The following is a 24,075-nucleotide window of genomic DNA, read 5'->3' on the forward strand; positions in this document are numbered from 1 at the left end:
CGTTATTTTGAACAATAGTAAATCGGACTTTAACCTAGTTTTAATTGGTTTAATTATAATTTCAGATACTAAGGAATGTTCTTCCTCTATATCAAGTGAAATCTGCAAACAAGTAGTTAATTAATTTCCTGGGATTACATGAGTAATGTTAGCATATAGCTACGTTTTACGGAACAAGTGCGCCTTGGGCGTATTGCGCGTGGATTATTGTAATACATGAGGAATGCAGACTCAAGCATAAATAGAGCTTTTTAAGTAAATTTAGTCAGTATAGCAAGAGAACTTGGAAGAGCGTCGAACCACAGAGTCAAGACAAAGAACTCGCGTCGTTAGAAGACAGAGAGCTGTAATCTCGTTCTCGTTTTGTACTGATTTGTGATGTACTAAGCTGAGTGGTGAATAAACTCTTTTGCCAACACACTTGCAATCTGTTTAGTGATTTGTCACAAAACCTGTTCAAAATAGTACTGTATGAATGAAAAGCATTAGTTCTTATAATGCCTATTGACCACGATGAACTACATTTTACCCAAAAAACATTGAAGTGTGCCCATATGCAGGATATATTATCTATACTTGACTTTTTTTGGGTCCTATTTATAGGTCATTGACTTCAAGAACAAAAATATCATGTATTATGACTCACTAAAAAATGAGTCAGCATATGAAGAAAATGCTGAATTAAATGTGTTAAGGTGTGCAATACATAACTAATGTAGTGGCTATTAATATCACTTTTAGCATTACATATTATACTTTGTTATTACATACATCAATATGCATCATCAACATCAACATCATCATCATCAACATCTTCATTGATTGATTTTTTGTAATTGGTCACTGAAAAGCTACCATCCCCCCAGGGGAGAGTACAATAAAATTTCATTCAATCATTTTTTATTATCATCATCATCATCATAATCATTGATTGATTTTCTGTAATTGGTCACTGAAAAGCCCCCCCCCCCCCCCCCCCAGGGGAGAGTACAATAAAATTTCATACTTAACTATTTTATATCATCATAATGTATCATCATCATTGTCATCATCATAATTTTCAGGTGTTATTACTTATTGCAGATCATATCAAAGAGGAGATGAATGACAAGCTAGGATTACCATTTAATGAAAATGGATGGACATATGTCATTGCTAAAGTAGGTGTTAAGATGAGGACATTTAACTGTACGGCATACAACCAATTATACCCAGGGGGCAGTGATTAATTTCCCTAATGTACACAGTAACAGACTATATGTTGGCATTTTTGGTCTCAGCCACCACCCTCTAACACCTTCCTCATTGTTGATGCCCTTAATGTAAAGAAAAAACTTACTAGCTGTATTGTTAATGAAATAATATAGGAAATCCCAAAACAGGACAATGGTACTGACTGTGGTGTATTTGTTTGTCAGGTAATAATATTATTGTTGATAATCATAATTTCATTTAATTCTTCTTGTCCAATATATTTTTTAATTTAGACTTTATCACATTTCCAACATACCATATCTTTCTTTTCTCATCTTCCCACCTTATCCAAAACAGTATGCTGCTCACATTGTTCAGGGATTGCAGATCTTCGACTTTAAACAGGTAATTATCAAAATTTTGCAATTTCCCACTCTTCCGTTCTCATTTTACCAGTTCTTTTAGATATTCTTATTTTTTTATTCTGCTAAATCACAGGAAGATATTCCTAATTTGAGACTGCAAATGAGTGATGAACTCAAAACCTTAACTCCAGTGTAAGTGTACTGCTCTTTATTGCTATATTGCTGACATATTTACACAGACTTTACCAAAAATAAAATCTATATGAAAAGGCATTTATCTATCTTTGTGGCTGCAAAGCCACAAAGCACCATATGCACAATATAAATACTTTGCAATTCTTGTGTCTTGGATGTATACATTTTTTGAGAGAAAATTAATCAAACAACAATACAAATTACAGCCTCAGGGAAATTGCTTCACCATTGACTATTGGCCTAGTAAACTTGTTATACTCTTCTTGCAGTTCATTAATTTCCGAGTGGGCAGAGACTTATGGCGATGGTGGTAGTGAGACTTATAATGATACTGAAATATACCATAGTACTGATGATGATGATGATGATGCTCAAAAAACTGATTACTCTACCTGTGCCACTGATGATATAGATAAAGTTGGAGAAACCCTTGATGAGAGTGAAAAGTGCATGCGAAATGCAAGCTCACTGCAGGATCCTGTGGGGAATCAAGATACAGATGGATGGGATGTCAGTGATGCTGCTGATCATGACAGGAATCTGGACTTTGACACTACTAAAGTAGCAGATGAAGACGATGATGTAAATCCACAAGTATATACAGATGGAACTGTAGGTAGTTATAATAGTTGCGGTAATTATGGTAAAGTGCAACAAGCTGGTGCTGGGTCAAATACTGAAGGTGCAGCTGAAGGTGGTGCCAGTGGAAAACACGTCGATGATAATGAGAAAGAGCCTTTCTATGTAGGAAAAAAGATACACAGTGAACAGGAATTGGAGGAATTAATTAGCACGTACGAAAAATCCCATTTCTGTTCACTGTGGAAATATGATTCCAAAACACTCGAGGCAGCACGAAAGAAAACACCCAAGAAAATTGCTTATGCAAAGCACTCCTTAAGATATGATTATGTGTTCATGAAATGTATTTTTGGGGACAAACCAAAGAGGTCCAGCCAGACGAGGAAAAGAAACACAAAATCATTTAGGCAAGGATGCCCATTTGAGATCTTCATCAAGTTATCCCCTGGTTGTCAAACACTGGAAGTGTCTCGGTTCAAAGAAGAACATAACCATGAACTGATACAAGACGTCTTTGACCATCTTCCAAAGCAGAGAAGTGTAAGCACTGCCCATAAAAAAGAAATTGAAGAAGCAATTCAACTGAAAGCAAATCCGAAACTTCTCCGTGAAAAAGTTGAGAAAACGACAGGAAAAAAAGTGACACTGAAAGATATTTCCAATCTGAAACAAAGAACAAAAAGTGAACTAAAACAAAATAACTTGGATTCAGTCATTGAATTACTAAAAAACCAAGAGGGCTCTTCTGTGGAAGTCATTATTGACGAAGCCGAAAAAAATTTCAAGGGCCTCTTGTACATGGACAGGTACATGAAGAACATGTATACTATGTTCCCTGAATTGCTATTAGTTGACGCCACATACAAGCTATTAGATCTTAGAATGCCAGTGTATCTGCTTCTATGTGTGGACGGAAATGGCTTCAGCGAAATAGTGTACATGTTTTTCTTGGCCGAAGAAACGAAAGACGTAATTGAAGCTGCAGTGAATGCATTTAAGAAGTTCTGTCCGGCTTGGATTAACACTCATGTTGTCATGTCTGACAAGGACTTCACGGAAAGAGAGGCCTTTACAAAGTGTTTCCCCCAAGCATCGTTGAACATATGCTTATTTCACACTCTAAGATCTTTTTCAAGATGTGAAAAAATGGGCATCACCTCTGATGAAAGGAATCGTTCCTTGGAAATTTTGACGAAGATGGCCTACTCAAGAACACGTAGCGAGTATGCTAAATACCACCAAGAACTTGATTCGATCAGTAAGTCAGTAAGAATATATATAGATAAGAACTGGACTCCAATTAAGGCACAATGGGTGTCTTGTTTTAAGGACTGTACATTAAATATCGGAGAAACTACAAATAATCGTCTGGAGTCCACATTCAGCAAAATCAAATCTGTCTGCAGCAAATATGCCAGCATCCTACAATTTACCCATGAATTCCTTTCTGTTCTTAATGTACTGAGAAGTGAAAGAAGCCATCACTATGTTATGTCCATTGTCCGTAAGCCTATCAAGAGTAAGTGCCATCAAGATCTTCAACAATATTTAAATTTTCTGACACCATATGCCGCCTTTAAATATGTAGAGGAGCAATTCAATCTATCATCAAAAATGCAACCAGTAACAAATGACACATTACAAAAGACATTTTCATTCAGCTCTTCGAGATCATTTAACAACAATGATAATTTTACAACAACAAGTTCCTCATGTACATGTCCCTTCCAAAACAAAATGGCCCTTCCTTGCAAACATATCTTTAAGGTGAGAAATATTCTTAACTTGTCTTCATTTGAGCCAAGAACTGTTCATCAACGGTGGACAATGACTTATTACAGAACACTTCGAGAAACACGCTTCTAAAAATCCATATGCGATACCATTACGGTAAATGAAGTCACACTGCCGTCAAACAGTGACAAAAGAAAAATAATGACGCAGGCGCAAAAATTTTAAAAAGGACTACAACTGGGTCAACAATTGGCATCTTTAATAAGTGAAGGAGGAATGCCCACATACTTAGAAAGAGAAAGCGTTTTAAAAACTATCATTGAACAGTGGAAAATAGGGAAAAAAGTGGAATTGTGTGTCCCGAAAAATGAAAATAGAACCGATGATCAAACAGTCCAAAATGAAGAAATTGCAACTGTTGTTGCAAATGATTTTGTCATTAAAGGAGGAAATGATAAAAGTATTGAAGGTGTTGATGACAGTGAAGAAATTGCAGCAAAAAGTAATCCCTCTATGTTTGAAGAATTGAAAGTAAATGATGAAGATGTTAGAACCGATTATATAATGCCACCCAGAATGATGAAAAGAGGGCGTCCTAAAGGTGCTGAACTAACTGTCATTGGGCTTCCAAAAAAGAAGAAAAAGATTAAGGAACAAAAAATGCTACCTTTCTCCAAACTACAACCGAAAGAAAAAGACCGCATCATTCTAGAATGCCTTACAAACACCCTGTCAGCAGCTGAAGCTCTAAGTGGAAAACGGCTTTTAATTAAATCTGATCTTCAATATAACATCCAAGAAATTCCAGACACCATTAAAGACCAAGAGACTATTGATATCTACAGAGCAGAAAAGTATTTTCAGAAAGATACATGGGTGGATGTTCTTGGCATCTTACACAAAAAGGAAAATCAGAAATTTTGTTGCACTGTCTGCTGCAAGGTGATATCAGATGAGTCCCAAAAGAGCATTGCCTGTGAGCGATGCCTGACATGGTTTCACTTTTCTTGCACTTCACTTAACAAAGCACCAAAGATGCGAAATTGGTTTTGCAACTCATGCAAAATGAAATACCAAACCTGAGCATCTGTTTTAACGTAATGAAAAGTTAAAACCTTAAATGGAAATTACGTTCACCTAAAATGCCGACACTGACTACTTTGGAGCGCTGAATGTGCGGCCACTTGGAGCCCTCGCACGGATGGTTCAGAATTGCTCAGCACGGGCATTACACCTTTGAAAAATTGTATAATTTCCAACTTTAACAAACCAAAACCCACACTTTTTTGCAAGACTATATATTATTCAAGTTATTTTTAGAGACAACAGGTTAAATTCCATCAATGTGCGAAGTTTAAGAAAATTCTATAATAGTACAACATTTTAAAAAATAATTTGTCTGGTTTTTATTCAACTTTTTCAATAAACTGGTGCAGTGAAACCTAAACCTCATGTTTTTTTCCTGTTTTGAAATAATTCCGGCTTTCCTTTGCATAAAACGTTTCTATTTAAGAAAAAATAGTCAGTCGCCAGTTGGTGTGAATTTTTTTTAAATTTTGGGTTAGTTTCAAACGTGGGAATTATTTTAAAATGTATTCTATAGATATTTTATGTTTATTTATTTAACTATATTTATTTATTTATTTATCAATCTATTATTTATATTCATTTCCTCTTCTTAATTTATTGGTGTTTTTTGAACGATCTCTTCTCATTTCATAATTTAAATATTTATTCGTTTATTTATTTATTTGACTGTTTATTTTTTAAATTGTTTATTTAATTATCTCTCTCTTTCTCTCTCTCTCTCTATTTATTTATTTATACATTTATCTATTTATTTATTAATTTGTCTATTCATTCATTCATTCATTCACATTCATTCATTCATTATTTAGATAATTTAGATGTAACACTGTTTCACACTTTAAGTGAGTTCACTATAATTAAAATATACTATTCCAATAGATAAACAAGAATTTACAAATTCATGGAAATAAAGTGTCCAATTAAAGCATAAAATTTTCGCTCCCAGTCTATTGCAATATTTCAGGAGCGTTGCGTGACTAAAAGAAGCGCTTTGCTATCCTAAACAAAATTATTAGCGGGGATTTTTAATAAAAACTAGAAACTCCCGGGCATCTAGTATTTTGAAAATCGTTCCCGGGACCTTGTTTACTAGTGTGAAATTTTTCTAAGTGCCACAACTTGGACGCCGTGTATATAGTATGGCGAGACTCGGCGAATGCATATTCATCAAATGTCTAAGGATTCTAAGAAGCGCTTTGCTATCCTAAACAAAGTTAGAAGACTTTGAATCCATGAAAGTTATTATTAGCGGGGATTTTTAATAAAAACTAAAAACTAAAAACTTTCGGGTATCTAGTATTTTGAAAATCGTTCCCGGGACCTTGTTTACTAGTGTGAAATTTTTCTAAGTGCCACAACTTGGACGCCGTGTATATAGTATGGCGAGACTCGGCGAATGCATATTCATCAAATGTCTAAGGATTCTAAGAAGCGCTTTGCTATCCTAAACAAAGTTAGAAGACTTTGAATCCATGAAAGTTATTATTAGCGGGGATTTTTAATAAAAACTAAAAACTCCCGGGTATCTAGTATTTTGAAAATCGTTCCCGGGTCCCGGGTATCTAGACACTTCCAAAATAATATGTATCAGAAAGTTGAGTAGACAAATTTCCGCCAGCATAAAACGCAGTATTCAAGTTAATCTTTAAAAATCTAGATAAATAAAAGTCAAAATATCAATAAAATGAATTCAAAATAATTATTTATCCGGACGTAATGTAGACTAAAATGAGGGTCGGTTGTCTCGATGTTATTTCCATCCATAGCAGGGTGTTAGTTTTTGATTATGAAATCATTATTACCTGCGGAATTGTTAAGTCTATCATGGTTATCCCAGAGCTTGAAAACAAATTGGAAATCGGAACATACTTGAGCGGCATGGATGATGCATGGGTGTGTCGTTAGCTTTTTTTTTAGCTTGGGGACGTGCTGTAATAGAGTATTATGGTCCCAGTCAAAAATCTCACGCGCGAACGATTCAAAGAGCAGGTTTTCAAAGGCCCATGATGCATTAAAGTTCGAGCTATTGAATTCAAATCAACTATTTGTCAGTAAATGTTTCCTTATAGAAATATCCTAAACCCAATGTGAAGTCTTTTAAAAAATAATAGTAATAAAAATTTTTTTTTTAAATCGGCCTAAGGTTTTTGTAACGAAGGCAATTCCTAGTAGCAAGCCGGCTGTTAAGAGAACCCTGCTGTTATAAACGCGTGTCAAGATCACATTGTCTGGGCTATATCTGTCTACGTTTGCACCCTAAATCTAACTGAAAACCTGTAGAATATTTTTTACTAATGTCTTTTTATTATGAGTGCAAATGAAGACTCGCAAGTGTCATTGTTTGTAACTGGAATAACATTTCCAGTCAGAAGTTTCATTTATCACAGCTGTTGAAAGATTTGTCTAACATTCAAATTCGTTTTAGTTTACGTTTTTGAAATGTTTTTTCACTTTTCTCCATGCAATTTTCCACCTTGAATTTTCTACCCGCACTTTTGAAACGCTTTGAGTATGCTTTTACAGGGTTAATGATATTACGATTTATTTGACTATTTTTTAAATTTTGAATACAATATTTGTATATTATTGTTTTTTTCCTATTAATCTGTCAACGTTGAAAGATTTACTTATAAATCAGATCTGTTGACAATTTTTCTTTTTTCCCCTCGCATTTCTGTTTATTTCTTTCGTAAAATCCTAATGAACAGTTTCCAAAACCTTGTGGGTTACAAACATTTCTGTAATTTTTTGCTGGTCAACGCCAAATGTAATTTCCAAACCATGCATTATTAAATCTTACCATTTCCAGACACCGTCAACACTAATGCAGGGCTGTCAACTCTCCCGGATAAGCCGGGAGTCTCCAGATTTTGGACCGTATCTCCCGGTCTCCAGATTAGAGTCTCAAATCTCCCGGATAATCGCCGAAGCTGACCATATCTAGATTCGACTTTCACAACTATAAAATTTCAATTATTTTTGTGTTGTTTTTGTTATTTTACATCGCTAACAAAATCAAAACATTCCTCATAAACTGTTCTCGCAAGCAGGCCATTGTAATATAAGCGATAATCTGATTGGTCAAAAATAAACCAATCACATCAAATGTTACAAAGTGAATGACGTCTTTTTCGCGCGCTTTTTTCCGCTGTGACGTCATGTCCCTACCCTATCAATTCTCCAGATTTGAATACCTTGGGGGTTGACAGCCCTGCTAATGGTAAACAACCCTTCTGCACGAAATCTAAAACTAACGTTTTCCTATCCTATATAAGATTATTTTTCTCGAATTGTATAGATAATCTATTATTTTTGTCCTTTATGGAGTAAGATGAATAAAAATATGAAGTTTTTGATGGTTTTTCTTCGCAATTAGGAGATTTCGTGACAACATATAAAGGAGTCAGATATGTGATATGATTCAGTTAATGTTAAGTTGTCTGGCTACTACAGTCGAACCTCTATTAAGCGGCACTCTATTAAGCGGTCACCCTCTATTCAACGGTCACTTACTAAAGTCCCAAATTTTCTCTCTCATGTATACTGTAAACTTGACCCCTATTAAGCGGTCACCTCTATTAAGCGGACGCGGTCACCATATCAACGTACCAATTTGTAAACTTGCATTGTATTTAACCTTTATTAAGCGGTCACCTACTGATTACACATTGATGTATTATGACACCAAATACATAAAACATGTCAACATTCTTTTAACAGTTGTTTAGATAGCATAACTTCAATAACAGATGTTCGTATTTTACGTCACTGTATATAAAGCAAATCCGCAGCACTAGCCAGTTTATTTTGGCCAATTTCCACTTCGCGCAATTCCATGGTCACGAAGAACTGTCGCTAGCGCTTAGCAAAGTGAACGACATGTTTCATGAACTTAAGTTGTCTGCCCCTAAATTACAAACAACCATAACTGAGTTTTTTTCATAATACTGTACTGTACCTTAAACAAATCATGTTTACACCAGCGATGTGAATTTTGTGATTTTTTTTATAGCAAGTAGACGTAGTCATGCAATGTTGTTCTTCAGTTTGCGACGAAAAAAAATATTTTGAGTGAGCAATTTTGCACTTTATTGCTCTATTTTCTAGTGTTACTGTTTTCTAAGAATAAAATGTACATTTCGTGATCAATTATGCACTCTTTTGTTAATTTTCTGCAAAATGTGGCCTAAATAAGTAAAACCTCTATCAAGCGGTCAACCTCTATTAAGCGGTCACTTGGCTAAGTCCCGTGGGTGACCGCTTAATAGAGGTCGACTGTATATAGTTTCGTCAAATATCCCCCCTCTGTATTTGGAATTTTTAAATTGTTTTTGAACGAAATTTTTCAGGGTTTAAAAGTGCGTTTTCCCTCTTCTCAGAGAGTGAGAAACTTCTAACACATGAAAAATTTCAATTTTAATTTCCGGTCTTGCATTCATTCAGTTAGTTTACTTGGGTGATTGAATTCGAGTAATTCGCAAAATATTCAGTTTTCTTCTTTATCTGGCGAAATATTTCCTAAAAAACTTTCCCTTTTTGTGGAAAATATTATTTAGTTTGAATCTAACCTACTTATTTTGTATGTCTATAAAAATCATTCCTCTTGCATATACGTTTTGACGATACTTGATAGGAGGGAATGAAAAAAAGTAAAAATTGAAAAAAATTCAAATATTGTTACTTAAAAAGAAATGCTTTACCCCAAAACCCAAACCTTAATATTATGTAATTTAGTGTACAGGCTGGAATATCGTGACAAAAAGAAGGACTTTGCGTGACAGGCTTTAGAGCGTCACGTGAGTCAAGTAGTGTACCAAAGTACTCGTAAAGTAAGAGGTTTAGCGTGAAGACGGGTTGAATGGATAATAAGGCCGGATGAATGATAGTATAGCAGATTTAATTGTTGTTAAGAAGAAGAGTAGGCACTTTCAAAGCTCTTAAAACAAATCTAGCGTCATCATAATTCTTAGCGTCCTTTAGGTGAGCCTGCATTCGTTTTGGTCTCCGCAATAAGTGACTCCTCTTAGTCCTTAGTGCATTGTAGTCTCGCTTTGGTACAAGCATCTTTTGATCAGCATATTAAGCCCTATATGGCTGTTTTTATCGAATCTAGACCACAATGCATCACGTTTATAAATTCCCTTGCCGCTGTCTAACTACAAATCCTTTAAAAAGTTAAAGGTAACGAACCAATATGTTTTCCAATCTTCGTTTCATCCGCCATTAGTGTCGATCCCAGATCCTTCCTGGCTCTCCCCGCGTTTGAGAGGGAGACTATAAAACACAGTACTAAAGGTATTCCTCCCTCCCTACATGGCAATTTGACGTCATCATTACAGGGAGAGAGTAGGAGAGGAAGAGGGAGAGGGAGAGAAACCTGGAATCTTTCTTTCTTCCTTCTTTCCTTCCTTCCTTCCTTCCTTCCTTCCTTCCTTCCTTCCTTTCTTTTTTTCCTTCCTTTTTTCTTTCTTTCACAAAATCGTTTTCTCCACTAAAATGACTAATCAATCCGATTTCTTTGGCATCGAATCACTTGGATTCACAAGTTAAATTAATAAGCTGTGTGCAAAAAAGGTAGAAATGAATAGGTTTGACCCTTAGGCTATTGCAAGGACCTATTCATTGATGTTATGTTTTTATATCGACGCGCTGCGGGCGGTATTTCTCTAGGCTCCGTCACATGTCGCACTGAACGTAAATAGATAATAGTTTATTCGCGTTCACAACGCATGGCGCAACGATGTTCTATCAACGGGTGAAGTAGTATAGGGAATGGGGGTTCCAGCGCAATCTCGACACGGGCAAGACCCGTGTCAAAAATCCACCTACGGACAATCCCCACTCCAAGTGTGGTTGGGGGCAACAGCGCAAATATGTTAGTCTATATATGGAGTGCGAAGAATGTAAGAAGTTCGTTAACGACTTTTGCATAATTTGTCTAAGACCTAAAGTTAACATACCTAAGCCCAAGGGTTTCTGGTGTTGCGACAAGAAAATGCAAATAGAAGACGACACGTCAGCACAGTGTTACGAGTGCGGTAAAAATATTCGTAATGCCGTGCCTTGTGCTACCAGGGAACAATATTATTCCAACGGAGGCCGCAAGAAAACACCTTATAAGAGAATAAAATACTTTAGGGACTGGATGAGTCATATCCAAGGTTATCGACCGGTATATTTAGACAACGAAGTAAAGAAGAAAATTATAGACCATTTAGAAGAGCCAACCCCACAAAGTCTACGGAAGACATTGAAAAAATTAAAACTAGGGAAATATTACAAAGCTATTCCCTATCTTTTGTCTGAAATTACCGGTAAGTCTATTCCCGAGGTTTCTGATATGACAAAAGCCGAGTGGATGTTTTGTCGGCTGGATAAGGATATTCCTTATTACCCTGACGTAATTTACGAAATATTTTACAAGATAGACCCCAACCACCCCCTGTTAGGATGGATTCCAAGGCGACTGACGTAATAATATGACAGCTGCGAGGCGGGGTTTTACTTTCACGTGGCGGAAGTGGCGTGCCTAGGAAGAACAATGAGTTGTTCACGTGTAAGACAATAGACAACATTCCGATCATGCCCCTTCGCCTTAACAACCAGCAAGTTTGAAAGTAGACTCGATATTCACTTTTAAAATCGCTGGTTGTTAAGGCGCTCAGGAATGTGTCGACGTCAATGATAGCTTCAGACATTTGATTACGCATATGACCCAGACAGCCGGCGTTCAATATGTAAATAGAATCCTGTCTTGCTTTTTTCAAAGCAGATGTTTACTGAGCAAGCTTTCTTTGAAGCTCTTCTTTTGCCTCCTGGTAGATCTTTTTGCGAGATTCCTCGGAAAGATCTCTTACGACTGTTTTTTTATTCCTTATGTCCGACTTTAATTTCTCGTACTTTTCCTCTTCGGCCAGAATAAGCGAGAATTCTACGTCGTCTATCTTTCTGTCACGCAAAGCCTTTGAGACAAGGTCAGTGATAGTATTTACTTTAGCCCTTGACAGAGCTATTGTCGTGTCATGCTTGGATATCTTGCTTGACAACTGTTTCATGATGCCTGTTGTAACAGCGGAAACGATGCCGCAGACGGCGCCGACGCTAGCCAAAGGAACTCCAACAATTATTCCCGGTCCAGTAAGCGAAGTAGCAACGCCAGAGCCTGTTAACGCCACGGACATGGAGCCGGAAGTTATCGCGATTTTATGTAATATGCTTCGGGCTCTAGCATACTTTTTCCTGACCTCCTCATAGTGCTTCGTTTGACCCTCTAAGTAAGCGAGGATTAGATTTGCCTTATTCAAGCGGAAGTTCTCGGCATTCAATTCATTGGGTTTTGTAGGTAAATCAGGATAGAGTGGAGGTGCTGATGGTATAACATCCATTATATATACTAATGTACGACGCTTTTGGGGATGATATTGAGGAGCAGCCACATCACGACAACCGGGATTATGCCAACTGGAGAGCCTTTAGGAAGATGTTTCCGCATGCAGACCCTAGTAAGTTCGAAAGAAGGCCCGATGGGATTTACTATAACGGCGAAAGAATATACAGCAATACAGACTTGGAGCCGCATGAGGAGAGGAAAAAGGCACAGCATTTGCCAATAACGAAGGAGGCACCCGTGTATAAAGCACCCAATTTTCCTAGAAACTTATTGTTAACCACGGAAGATTACCCATTTTACGATGCTGAAGGTGGTGTAAACAACTTCGAAAAGCTGGTAACGCACCTGAAGATTTCAGTGGGTAGGCAATCATTTGATGTAGTAGTAAGAAATATCTATGGGGATACGATGTTAAAGCATACGTCGGGTAAAGAGGCCAGGGAATGGTTAGCAGGGCCCAACATGCGGTATTGGCCGCAGCAGTTAAACTTTGCTGTCTGGGCCGCCACTAAAGGTTGTGGCGTTGCCGCGGACATGTTTCACATTCCAATTATGCAGTTTCACGTTGCCTTTACGGTAAGGAGGTTGTTGAAGGAGCTTAACGTACCCCTACCGGGAGATAAGGCATTTAATCCAATGAATAACCGATATGACGCCGCAGCCCTGGAAAGGTTAATTAATGAATTCAAACCACAGCAAAGAGACTTTCGTTATAAGGAGGGTAAGACGCATGGGCTGGGTATAGTTTACGTTTGGGGTGCCAACGGTGAGAAGCCGGCTGATTATGGGCATCAGGAATACCCAAGTAATGAGTTAGAGTTCGGTGATATGGGTGGTGATAAGAGCAATAATTCATTAATTACCAGAATTCAAACAAACTACCCCGGCACTTGGGATCCGTTCGTGTTAATGAAAGGAAAAGGTTTAAGGAACCTAGCCAGGATTAACCGTAGCATTGAAGCATTCGTGTACTGCATCCTGGGAGCGCAGGTAAATACCCGCAACCCCATTGTTGGATCCCAAGGCGCTTCACAGGAAACGCAACAAGAATTCCTAACTTTATTTGAGTCTGCAATAATAGAGAACAACATATCCAAGTCGGTGCAGAGATATCAATTAGCGGTGCAGCAGTCTAAAGTGCGACTGGATTACGCTTTGTCGCCTGGTTGTTGGTTAATGCCAAGTAATTTAGTTATTAACGCCAATTCCGTTGTGGGTTATAACAACAAGCTGCAGCGAGCTACTAAGGATATGAAGTTTGGGGTGAACGACGTGAACTCTGACACTCTTAGGAACATTCCTCACTTCGTAGAGAAGCCAAAAAAGTCACACGAAGCGAAGCTACCCATAGTTAAGAAACCATCGAAGAAGGTCCATGTTATGCCTACGATACCCGAGGAATACGACCATAACTTACTAAAAGCCGGCTTAGCAGCCGCGGGTGTTGGTCTGAGTTATTATATATGGCGATGAACAACCCCTACGTAGCTGGAGTAGATTGTGTTTATACGACTTACACAGGCGAGAAAAAATACACCCAGGCATCTTGGGTCGATGTCACGGGCATGTCCGTGAATTTGAACTACTCAGGAAAGAAATTAATCCTTTGTAGCATTTGCCTTGGCTCCGCGAGTCATGCTAACATTGGGTTTCGATTTTGCGATGTTAACGGCGCACTACAGCCAATGCGCGCGAAGACGAACAACAGGGAGCCAGCACACTTTTCCGCAGAACCACCGACGAGTAGCACTGAAAATTTATCGGTTTGGACTTTACACATGGTTGCCGATTGCCATGGGGAGGTAAAGCTGCAGATACGCGTAGACGACACCGGGAGCGTTTGCATAAATAGCATAGAAGATCAGAGAAATAAGGCTTATAATCACATGACAATTAGCACTCTTACGGTGCTTAGCCTTTAAATATATGAATCCACATTTAAGCGAAATGCGTTACCTCCACTACCTAGGGTCAGAGAGTTACAACAAACACGAGTGGTTCGATGTGGGGATGTGGGCTGAAGTTGGAGGTCCTGCGTTAGTCGTTTGCACCGTTAACGTCGGTACGTTGGTAAGCGCAAACGTGGGGTTTAGGCTTGTTGATGAGAATAACGAGCCTTTAACTCCCTATCGAACTTCCTCGAGCAATAGGAGAGTAGCTCACTTTTCGATGGAGCCAAACAAGTTTAGCGGTGAAAACCTAACACCAGTTACGTTTCACGTGGTAGTTAACTGTAAGTATGCTAAGCTGCAGGTGTTTCCTGACGACGTTACCAGCGACGGATCAAACTTTGGTTATGTAGTGATAAATGGTGTGCATAAAAACGACGATGCCGCCTGGAACCACAAACCCATTAGCACCATGAGCGTGCTGCCGTTAGTCCCGCATTATCGAGGCGGCGCGAATACTATCTTTACTTATCCCAAGCCGAGAACGCCTCGGGTACCCGACAAGGATAAGCCCCCAGTAACGTACCCAGATAAGATTAACCCTGAATCTTCTTCAGGAGTACCACTCCAATAGCGACGACCAAGATCCAAACGTTATTCCCCACGAACTTTAGCAGTTCTCCGCCGGCCCTAAGTGCCAAGGAAACAACCGAACCCAGCAGCCCAGGAAGACCGGCTGCCATCTTTTTTCCCAAGTCCGCCAGCCCATTGCCTAATTTCTTTACGCCTGCGCCTGTAGCCTTAAGCGCGGATAGGATAACTCCTACTACGGTGCTAATAGCGACCGCAAACGCCAGCGGAACGCCATACTTCAAAAGGGCTCTTTTTACCTTTTCCTTGGTGGTAAGCCCCAGCTCTTTTTCCAGGTTTTCCTTTTGCGCTTGTAATTCCGCAAGGCGTATTTCAAGGGCCTCCACTTCCTTTTGAGCTGCTTCCCTTTCTTCCTCGGTACGAGTTTGGTCGTTGATTATTTCCTGCTGCCGCTCTATTTGCCCCTCCAGGTCTTCGATAGCCTGATCTCTTTGCCGGATTTGCTCCTCTTTAGTGTTGATTTCGGCAACCAACTGCCGCCGTTCCTCCAAAGAGCCGGATATGGTGATATGCAAGTTTTTAGCTTCCTCTTTTGTCAGGTCTAACTCCTGTAAGGTGAGGTCGAAAGCCCTTTGGGCTTGGTCTCTATCGCGTAGGGCATTGTCTCTTTGTCCTCTAATTTCTATTATTCTTTGGGTTTTGTCATCAACTTCTCTCTTTTGAGCATCGAGAAGTAGTCGGTTTTGCCTCATGTAATCTGCCTCCCTTTCTTCCAACGTTTCTTGCAGTTCCTCGACGCGTTTTTCTAACGCAACCTTTTCATTCAAGGCTGCCAACCTTTCTAACGCGCTTCGGGTAGCTAGTTGAAAGCCTTTTAATCTTGCCACGTCACCCCTAACTTCACCATTGTCGTCGAAAAGGGGTTGCGGTTTCGTCCAGCGGTCTTTGTCAGGAAATCTCAGGTCTTGAACGCTTATGAGGACTTTGTTTCCGCGTTCTGTGAGCCTTACGTCGTCGGCCTCGAAGTGGGAATAGCGCTGCGTTAGCTCTTGCGTTGCCCACTCTACAGTTTCCCGCGCGGCTGCCTCAGGCTGCTCTATGTTTTGAAGCTCCAAGTACTCAGGGACGGGGCTGCCGTGGTTTTTTGATTGCCACATGCGATTCAAGGCGGCCTTGAAGCTTTTCCATCTATTACCATACTTGTTTTCTAGAGCCATGTCGTAGATTAGGGGGTCGGTTTCCGCGCCTTTAGTCCATGCGTCGTATTCTTCGTCGTTAATGTCGACTTGACCTTCTTCGGTGGTGGGGTCAAAATCCGTTCCTTCTACTTCCATTATATATGATAAGCTCAAAGTTAAACCCCAACGTATTACCTAAGCAGGTTGGCGGACTGAAAGCAGAACGCACCTTTCACCGAGTCACCTTTACCCCCAGCAGCGCTAAGCCAGGGGAAACCCTGTACGTAGGCGTGCCCCGCCTAACGGATAACCTAGTCTTAGTTCCTGGAACCCTGGCGCTAAGGTTTGACCTAGCAATACAACCAAGCACTGCGGACGCGCGTCACGTTGTCAACGACCTTGGTCGCAACATTGTCTCAAAGATGCGGGTGAAGTTCGCAGGGGAATCCCTCTTGGACTTAAATAGGTACGATCTGTATACCACGTACAAAGACTTATGGTTGACTGCATTTGACCGCGCGCAAAGGATAGAGCAGGGAATCGCCAGTGATGCCATACGCAAGGTAAGAAGCGCAGCCTCTGGCGCCTCAGGAGAAGACGAAATAAAGGCGGCTTATGGTACTAAATATGTCATTCCATTAGATTTCGAAGTTATCACGAACCACGGTGCATACTACCCAAGGCAGCTAAGCGAACTACAGTTCGAAGTAACCCTAGCAGACACTACGAACATCCTACAGGGAAAGGACGTAAGTTCAGCAGCCGTCCACCCATACTCCGTTACTAACTTAGAGCTGCAGTATGAAACGGTATACAGCGAAGACTTAGCACGTAGCGCCGGTATGGAATACAGCTCCGGGAAGGCTTTCCTTTACGATCACGTCGTGATGTACAAGACGTTCAGCTTTACGAATAACGTCGAAGAGGTCATCAACCAAAGCATTAACCTTCCCAGGCGCAGCCTTACAGGGATAATGTTGCTGTTCGCAAAGACATACACGGCAGGATTGCGTGACTCCGAGGCGTTCTTTAATCCTAACGTTACCAACGTAGGTGTTAGCATCAACGGAGTGCCTAATAAGGTTTACTCACAAGGGATAAAGCCCGCGGATGTGTACCGGGAAGTCGCACGTAAGTTTGGCGACCAAATTAGCCCAAAGGAATTCTTTAAGGATAAGTATGCGCTGTGGATCGACATGCGCACGACGAACGACGAAGACCTACATGGACAGGGATTACGCCTGGTAAATACCCAGGACGGCATTACGTTGGAGATCAAGCGCACCAAAGACGCCAGCGACACTACTAAGATAAATGCATACATTTTCGTAGTCTCAGACGCGCAGCTAAGCGTGGAAATGAATCAGCTAAAAAGCGTCGCGTACTAGGATGACTGAGGATAAAAATATCCCTTACGTATAATATGCTCCGCGTATTCAAAAACAACGAAACTAAACTGCAATGCATAGTGCAAAGCGACAAGCTGTACTTTAAGGCGAAAGAGGTAGCAAAGGCATTAGGTTACGCAGACACCAAAGATGCTATTAAAGTCCACGTGCGGGATAAGCATAAGAAGAGGCTTAGTGAATTTAGAATAGAGGTGAATCGCCTCCCTTCTGGTTCACACCCACAATCCCTGTACGTGACGGAATCTGGTTTGTATCAGTTAATATTTAGCTCCAAGCTACCGACAGCAGAGGCATTTCAAGATTGGGTCTTCGAGGATGTCCTACCTACGTTAAGGAAGACGGGAAAGTACTCGTTGGATGGTCCAAATAAGTTGGTCTTCAAGATCGAGAATGAGTTTGACTTACATAAGAAGGTCATCGATTACGTACGCCGGTTTCACCCTACGCTGTTATTAGCACCTGGACTCGGGGAATTGCAAGATACCACCAGTAAAAGGATAACGTGCTGGCAAAAGGGCTACCAGGCAGGTCAACCCGACATCCTAATTCTTAACTCCCATAAAAAATACAATGGGTTATGTCTGGAACTGAAGACGCCAAAGGGTAACGGCGCATTGTCCGACAAACAAAAAGCGGTATTGACGCAATATGAAATGAATGGTTATCTTACGATGGTTTGCAACGATTACGATCTGATCTGCAGGGAAATCGACCGTTACGTCGACGGCATTCGCATACCTTGTCCTGGCTGCGTTAAGGCTTTCAAGTCACAGGAGACGCTACAAACGCACCGAAAGATATTTCATAAATATAATGATAGTTGAACAAACTCACTGGCGCGAATTAATACAAGGCATTTCATACAAAATAAAAAATTACGTCGTCTTCGAGGACATTAACCGCTTAAGGTTGGTCCTCTTAGACGGCAGCCAAGAGTACAGCTTATGGGCTCCTGACTGCGTACGGTACGTACTGCAAGGCGAAGAGTACACTCACATACGTAGCTATGGTAAAGTCAACGGTCGATGGAAGTTCGACGTTGAAAGAAAGGCGGAGGCTAATCCATTGTGTGATTAGTCATCCTCATGGGCTTCTAGGTATTGGTCTGCTACGTCGGACCTCATTTTTTCCGACATGAAATCAATCGATATCGTAATCAAGGCTCCTCCTGCGAACGCTGCGACGTAAGGTAACATCATATATTAGACCATTCTTTTCGTATTGCAAGGTAATGGTCTAAAGGCTTGGGACCTTCGTACAGGCAACACCAAATATGTTGTTCGCTACGTTGACAACCACATTTATCGCAGATGCCGTCCCAGTGTTCTCGGTTCTCCCATCTTACTCCTTCGTAGTCGTCAAAGCATACGAAATCTTGGTCTATTTCTTTCTTACGCAGCACTAAAGCCCGGCTGGTTTCAAGGGGGCAACATCGCTCTGCTAAATCGCCGTGGGTTTCACAGACGACTTCTTCGAGGTGGTAACGTCGGCAGCGGTATTTATGCCAGTTTTCTTCGAAGAGGGGTTCATCGCATCGGCGGCAATGACCTTTAAGGCAGACTCTATGCTCGCGGTGATATCGTAGGGCCTGTACTGTGGACAGTTCCTTACCGCAGTCACCGCAAACAGTGCTGATGGTCTTCTGACAGACTTTCTTGGAAAGATGGTATTGCAGTCGCTGCTTGCTACTAAAAGTTCTATCACATTGCACGCACTTCATTATATATACCTTATTTTTTATTGTTAAATTGTTAAACCCTGTAAGAGGGTCTTAGGATAAGGTCTATTATTTCTTGTTATTTTGTTAAGCCCCCATCAAAAGATGAGGTATCATTCTTTCTCATCGTTGAAACCAGCAAAAAGATAATCATGTTAACCATTCTTCGATACGATGATTTAACAAAATAACAATAAAAAATAGGTCCTTACTTGAGACCTCTTTGCAGCATTTAACAAAATAACAATAAAAAAGAAAGACCTATGCTAATTCCCCTTGCCGGGGCTTAGTAAGATCTTCTTTGCGACCTCTTACTCTTCTCGAGCGTCGTCTAAAGTCCTTCGTGCTTTAGTATCCGCGGGACACCAATGTCCAACGAAGTCTTCTTCAGAGAATACCTTATTACAGTGACGGCAGGTGTATTTTTTACACGGTTTGGGTATCGGTTTTTTGGGAGGGATTATGCAGTCAGCAGGTAGTTCGCACGTAATGCAGTCCATATATCTATGGGGGATATCGAATGAAGTCCTTAATGGACTCCTTAGCCCACGTCGCCATCGTCAACAAGGCGCCAAACCGTTCTGCACGCTTCAGACCGCACATTTCATCGTACAATTCCTGTACGCGCTCTTTTAACCGGTCTATCTCTTCCCTTTGCATTTCTATGGTGTCTCTTTTATCTTTTGCGTCGGCGACAATCCTTCTTACTGCTTCCACTGGGTCCATCTATATATGGACCCAGATCACATACCTTGTAACGCTCTGATAGTAGGACCCACCGGCTGCGGAAAGACCCAGTTCGTGGTAGAGCAGCTATTAGGACCCTTTAGATACCGCTTCGACTACATAGTACTATTATGCCCCACCTACGTGAATAACCGCACCTGGGAAGGCATAGGCGGGAATGATGACGACTTCTTTGTAGATATCTTAGACCCTAACGAGTTATCCAGCCATTTGAAGTTCTGGCATAAGCAATTCCCTAAAGATACGCAGACTTTACTCATACTGGATGACATTGCCTGTGGGGACGACGTAAAAAGGCGCACCTCCGAATTAGTGAAGCTCGCTTTCAGCGGCAGACACGACAATATCAGCGTTTGGTTGCTTTCCCAGCAGCTTACCAGTGTCTCTAAACCCTTTAGGGAAAACATAGGCTCTCTCGTAGTATTTTATACACCCAGTAAGTCTGACCTGGAAACCATTTTAAGCGACTACGGCGGCGAGATAAGCAAGGAACAGCTGCACGAATACATGCGGCATTTAAAGACGCACCAACATTCCAAAATGATTTTCTCTTTGAGGTTTCCTTATGACGTTAATGTATATGGAGATTGAGCAGCTCTTAGATGAAGTCCCCACGCAGTTAGACGAAAGTAACCTCAAGGAACAACTTAACATCCTTGTGTCATCTGGGAAGTGCAAAGAAATGATAGGCAAGGAACTTACCCATGAGCAAGTTAATAAGTTGTCAGAAGAAGAAGTTAAGAAGTTCCATAAGAGGTATGAGGCCGCCCTTGCAAGTAAGACCACGGACGCCGTAGCAGACTCCGCTATCCGACTTGCCACTAAATTGCTTGGACTTGCACTGCCTATAGACGACGTGGAGCAACTACAGAAGGACATAAGAGATGACTATGTCATATCCCAAGAACTTAAGATAACCTGTGGGTGGTTGTCTTTGAAGTGCGGTAAGTTAATGGCGGTCGCCTCTGCGGCACTTCACGTAGCTCAGCACGTCGACTTGAAGGAGGTACTAGGTTCCTTCGGAACATCTTGGAAGGACTTCAAAAAGGGCAGAGAAGTTGAAAAGGTCTTTCAGGCAGCACTTGCTGAGGTACCTGATCAAGTCGCCTCAAGTACTTAGTCAAGTCGTTGTCAAGTCACCTCAAGTACTTAGTCAAGTCGTCCTTAAGTCATTCTCAAGTACTTAGTCAAGTCGCCTCAAGTACTTAGTCAAGTCGTTGTCAAGTCACCTCAAGTACTTAGTCAAGTCGTCCTTAAGTCATTCTCAAGTACTTAGTCAAGTCGCCTCAAGTACTTAGTCAAGTCGTTGTCAAGTCATTGCCAAGTCATTGTCAAGTCGTCATCAAGTTACTTGTCAAGTCCTTCAAGTCCCTTAGTATAAGATGAGTGGTACCGAAGAACAACCTCAGGAGGAGCAGAAGATTACCAAGCCTAAATCTGCAGGCAGAGTTGCCGCGGGAAAGAAGCTCGCGGAGATGAATAAGAAGAACAAAGCAAAGAAGGTGGAAAAGGTGGAGGACGAAAAGGAATCCTCCATTAATCCTGGGTACGTCATTGGTGCGTTAGGAATTGCTATAGCAGCGGGCAGCCTTTACTTACAATGGTGGAATATGAAGCCAGAAGTAAAGTGGGAGGCCGTGCATGTGCCGCCAACATATCACGCACCTGTAGAGACGAAAAAGAGTAAGATCCCTGAAATGGAGTAGATTTATCACCCGTGGCGACCTAGATTTTCCTTCTCGCTTTGTAATATAATGTCGACCGCGTTGTTGAAAACTGTTGAAGAAGCAGCTATTATTACTTCTATTGTTGCGGGTATTGGTTGGGTAGGTAAGAAAGTGCTCAAAGAAGACTTTACTGAAGACCCAAGCAAGAGCTTCGCTAACTTTGCTAAGATGACCGCTGCCGTTGGCGGGGCTATCATGGTAAAGGATTACCTACGGAAGGAAAAGTACCTACCTAATGTATAATGGTTAGCTTAGTCGCAGGTGGAGTCATTGCAGCTTTAGCATTCACTGGAGCTAATTATGGTGGTCAATATTTAGATAGATTAGTTAGAGGCGACAAAAGCGGTGCCGCCGAAAGAAAGAGACACGACTTAGCGCTGGAGAAATATCAAAGGGACGTAGCGGCTTGGAATGAAAAAAGACAAGCTTACAGGGATTGGTTGGATAAGAACTACCAAGACAAAATGCAGGCAGACAAGAACTTCGAAAACACAGACTACGCCTTCAAACTTTATGCGCAAGCGCATCCCACAGTGGCGTTAAAAAAGCCTCAGTTCAAGAATTACTACCAGCCTTCTAAGAAACAAAAAGATAGTGAGCTGGTCTTCGTAGGAGTCGCAGGGCTGGCCGGAGGCGTGGCTTTGGCGTATCTAATATAATGATCGTCTTTTTGGAAAGCGACAAGAATAACTTTACTACTTATCTGAATCCTCCCATCCGCGCGGAAAGGGCTCGGTTGGTTAGTTGCTCTTTGTACAATTCTTGGCATAATTTAATTAATGGCTTTGTCATCGGAACTTCCGGCACCAAACCAAAAATACCAGATTCCCATTACACCCCAATAACACTGGCTAAGGAGCTAGCGAAGCATGGATACACTCTTACCACAGGATTACCCCATGAAATGAAACTCAAGAAAAATAGTGGAAGCGCCAATCTAAAGGGCAGTTCATTGGTAGAACTCCTGGGCCTTACTAGTACCACGATAAATAGCGGCAGTACATATGATGTGAAATGGAAAGTCGCATCCTCTTACGAAGTCTATTGCGACTTGGTCCATAGTTACAACAATGGAGAAAAGTCTTCTCTTATGTCCAAGTTTCTGCCCCAAGGTAATCCATTTGACCCAGTAGAATACACTCCCATTTCTTTGAGCTATGACTTATCTAATTTGGTAGAAAGCATAAACATCACCATTAAAGTGGACGGAAAGACGGTGGATTTTAACGGACGTAAGATCAATCTTGTTTTGGAATTCATATAATGGGCCGCGTAGAGGACAAACTTAAAAGGATTTACTATGGGCCGGAAGGCTATTGGAGAGGAGCGTCAGCTATCAAGAAACTCGCGACCGCGGCCAGGGTATCAGACGAAACGGCTAAGAACTGGTTGAAAAAACAAACCCTCTGGCAGGTTTATCTTCCCGTGCCCAAGTACATTCCCAGGCCCAGCTTCACCGTAAATACCCCCAATGAAGTTCATCAAGCGGATTTGCTTTTCTTACCGCACGATAAGGTAAGAAAAAAGACTTACAGGTACGCTTTGACCGTAGTTGATATCGCAAGCAGATACAAGGACGCCGAACCTATAACCAGCAAGGATTCTGGGGAAGTCGCAGAAGCCCTAGGTAGGGTTTATAAGCGCGCCTTGAAATGGCCCAAGCTGCTGCAAGTGGATGCGGGAACAGAGTTTATGGGCGTGGTTACCAAGACCCTGAAAGACCACGACACTAAGATTAGAAGAGCTAAAGCAGAGTACCACAGGGGTCAAAGCATTGTCGAAAGATTCAATAAGACCCTGGCCGAGCGTCTCTTTGGATACCAGTATTGGAAAGAGCTGGAAGATCCCTCCAAACGCAATAGGGAATGGACTCAGAGGCTCCCCCAGGTCGTCGCGGCTTTGAACAACGAGGCGGCCAGGGCTACGGGAATGAAACCCAGGGATGCCATAAAAAAGAAACACGTGGAACACAAGTCCTTCGTCAGAAGTTCGAGGGCGGTCTTCCCCCATGAAAAAAAATTAGGTAATGTCACGGTTCGATATCTCTACGAGCCGGGTGAATTAGAAGGAGGATCCAAAAGAGCTACGGATCCTAATTGGTCTTTGGAAACTTACCAGATCCGAAGTGCGATAGCTAAGAAGGGTCAGCCCATCTCGTATTATCTTCATGATGGTCCCACGCGTGGGTTCGTCAAAGAAGAACTGCTTATCGTGTGATGTCCGAATGCTATCGTATGCACTCCGTCATCACACATCCATCGCTTACCG

General features: G+C 41.1%; 2 protein-coding genes across 2 annotated transcripts in view; one reads left to right on the forward strand and one right to left on the reverse strand.

Annotated features, from left to right (window-relative positions):
- The window catches only part of LOC116290748 (uncharacterized), a 57,552-nt gene that overhangs the window by 28,067 nt on the left and 5,410 nt on the right, over positions 1-24,075 (reverse strand). The gene's annotated exons all lie outside the window — the stretch shown is intronic.
- Positions 650-4,202, forward strand: LOC116290747 (uncharacterized). The gene is made up of 6 exons (XM_089032183.1): positions 650-695; positions 1,084-1,160; positions 1,368-1,418; positions 1,552-1,599; positions 1,693-1,751; positions 2,024-4,202. Exons 2-6 carry the CDS (start codon positions 1,101-1,103, stop codon positions 4,200-4,202), a joined length of 2,397 nt encoding a protein of 798 aa, XP_088888309.1. The 5' UTR covers positions 650-695; positions 1,084-1,100.

This window comes from Actinia tenebrosa, unplaced genomic scaffold (genome assembly GCF_029948245.1).
Source record: "Actinia tenebrosa isolate PJP-AT-01 unplaced genomic scaffold, QUT_ActTen_1.0 PGA_scaffold1__47_contigs__length_23844297, whole genome shotgun sequence".
In the NCBI taxonomy this organism is placed as follows: Eukaryota; Metazoa; Cnidaria; class Anthozoa; order Actiniaria; family Actiniidae; genus Actinia; species Actinia tenebrosa.

Bases quoted from the DNA above. Each gene is read 5' to 3' on its own strand.
- LOC116290747 (XM_089032183.1), top strand. From the start codon at position 1,101: ATGAATGACAAGCTAGGATTACCATTTAATGAAAATGGATGGACATAT. The intron at 1,161-1,367 runs GTAGGTGTTAAG...GAAATAATATAG, and splicing joins GGACATATGTCATTGCTAAA to GAAATCCCAAAACAGGACAA. The intron at 1,419-1,551 runs GTAATAATATTA...TATCCAAAACAG, and splicing joins GTGGTGTATTTGTTTGTCAG to TATGCTGCTCACATTGTTCA.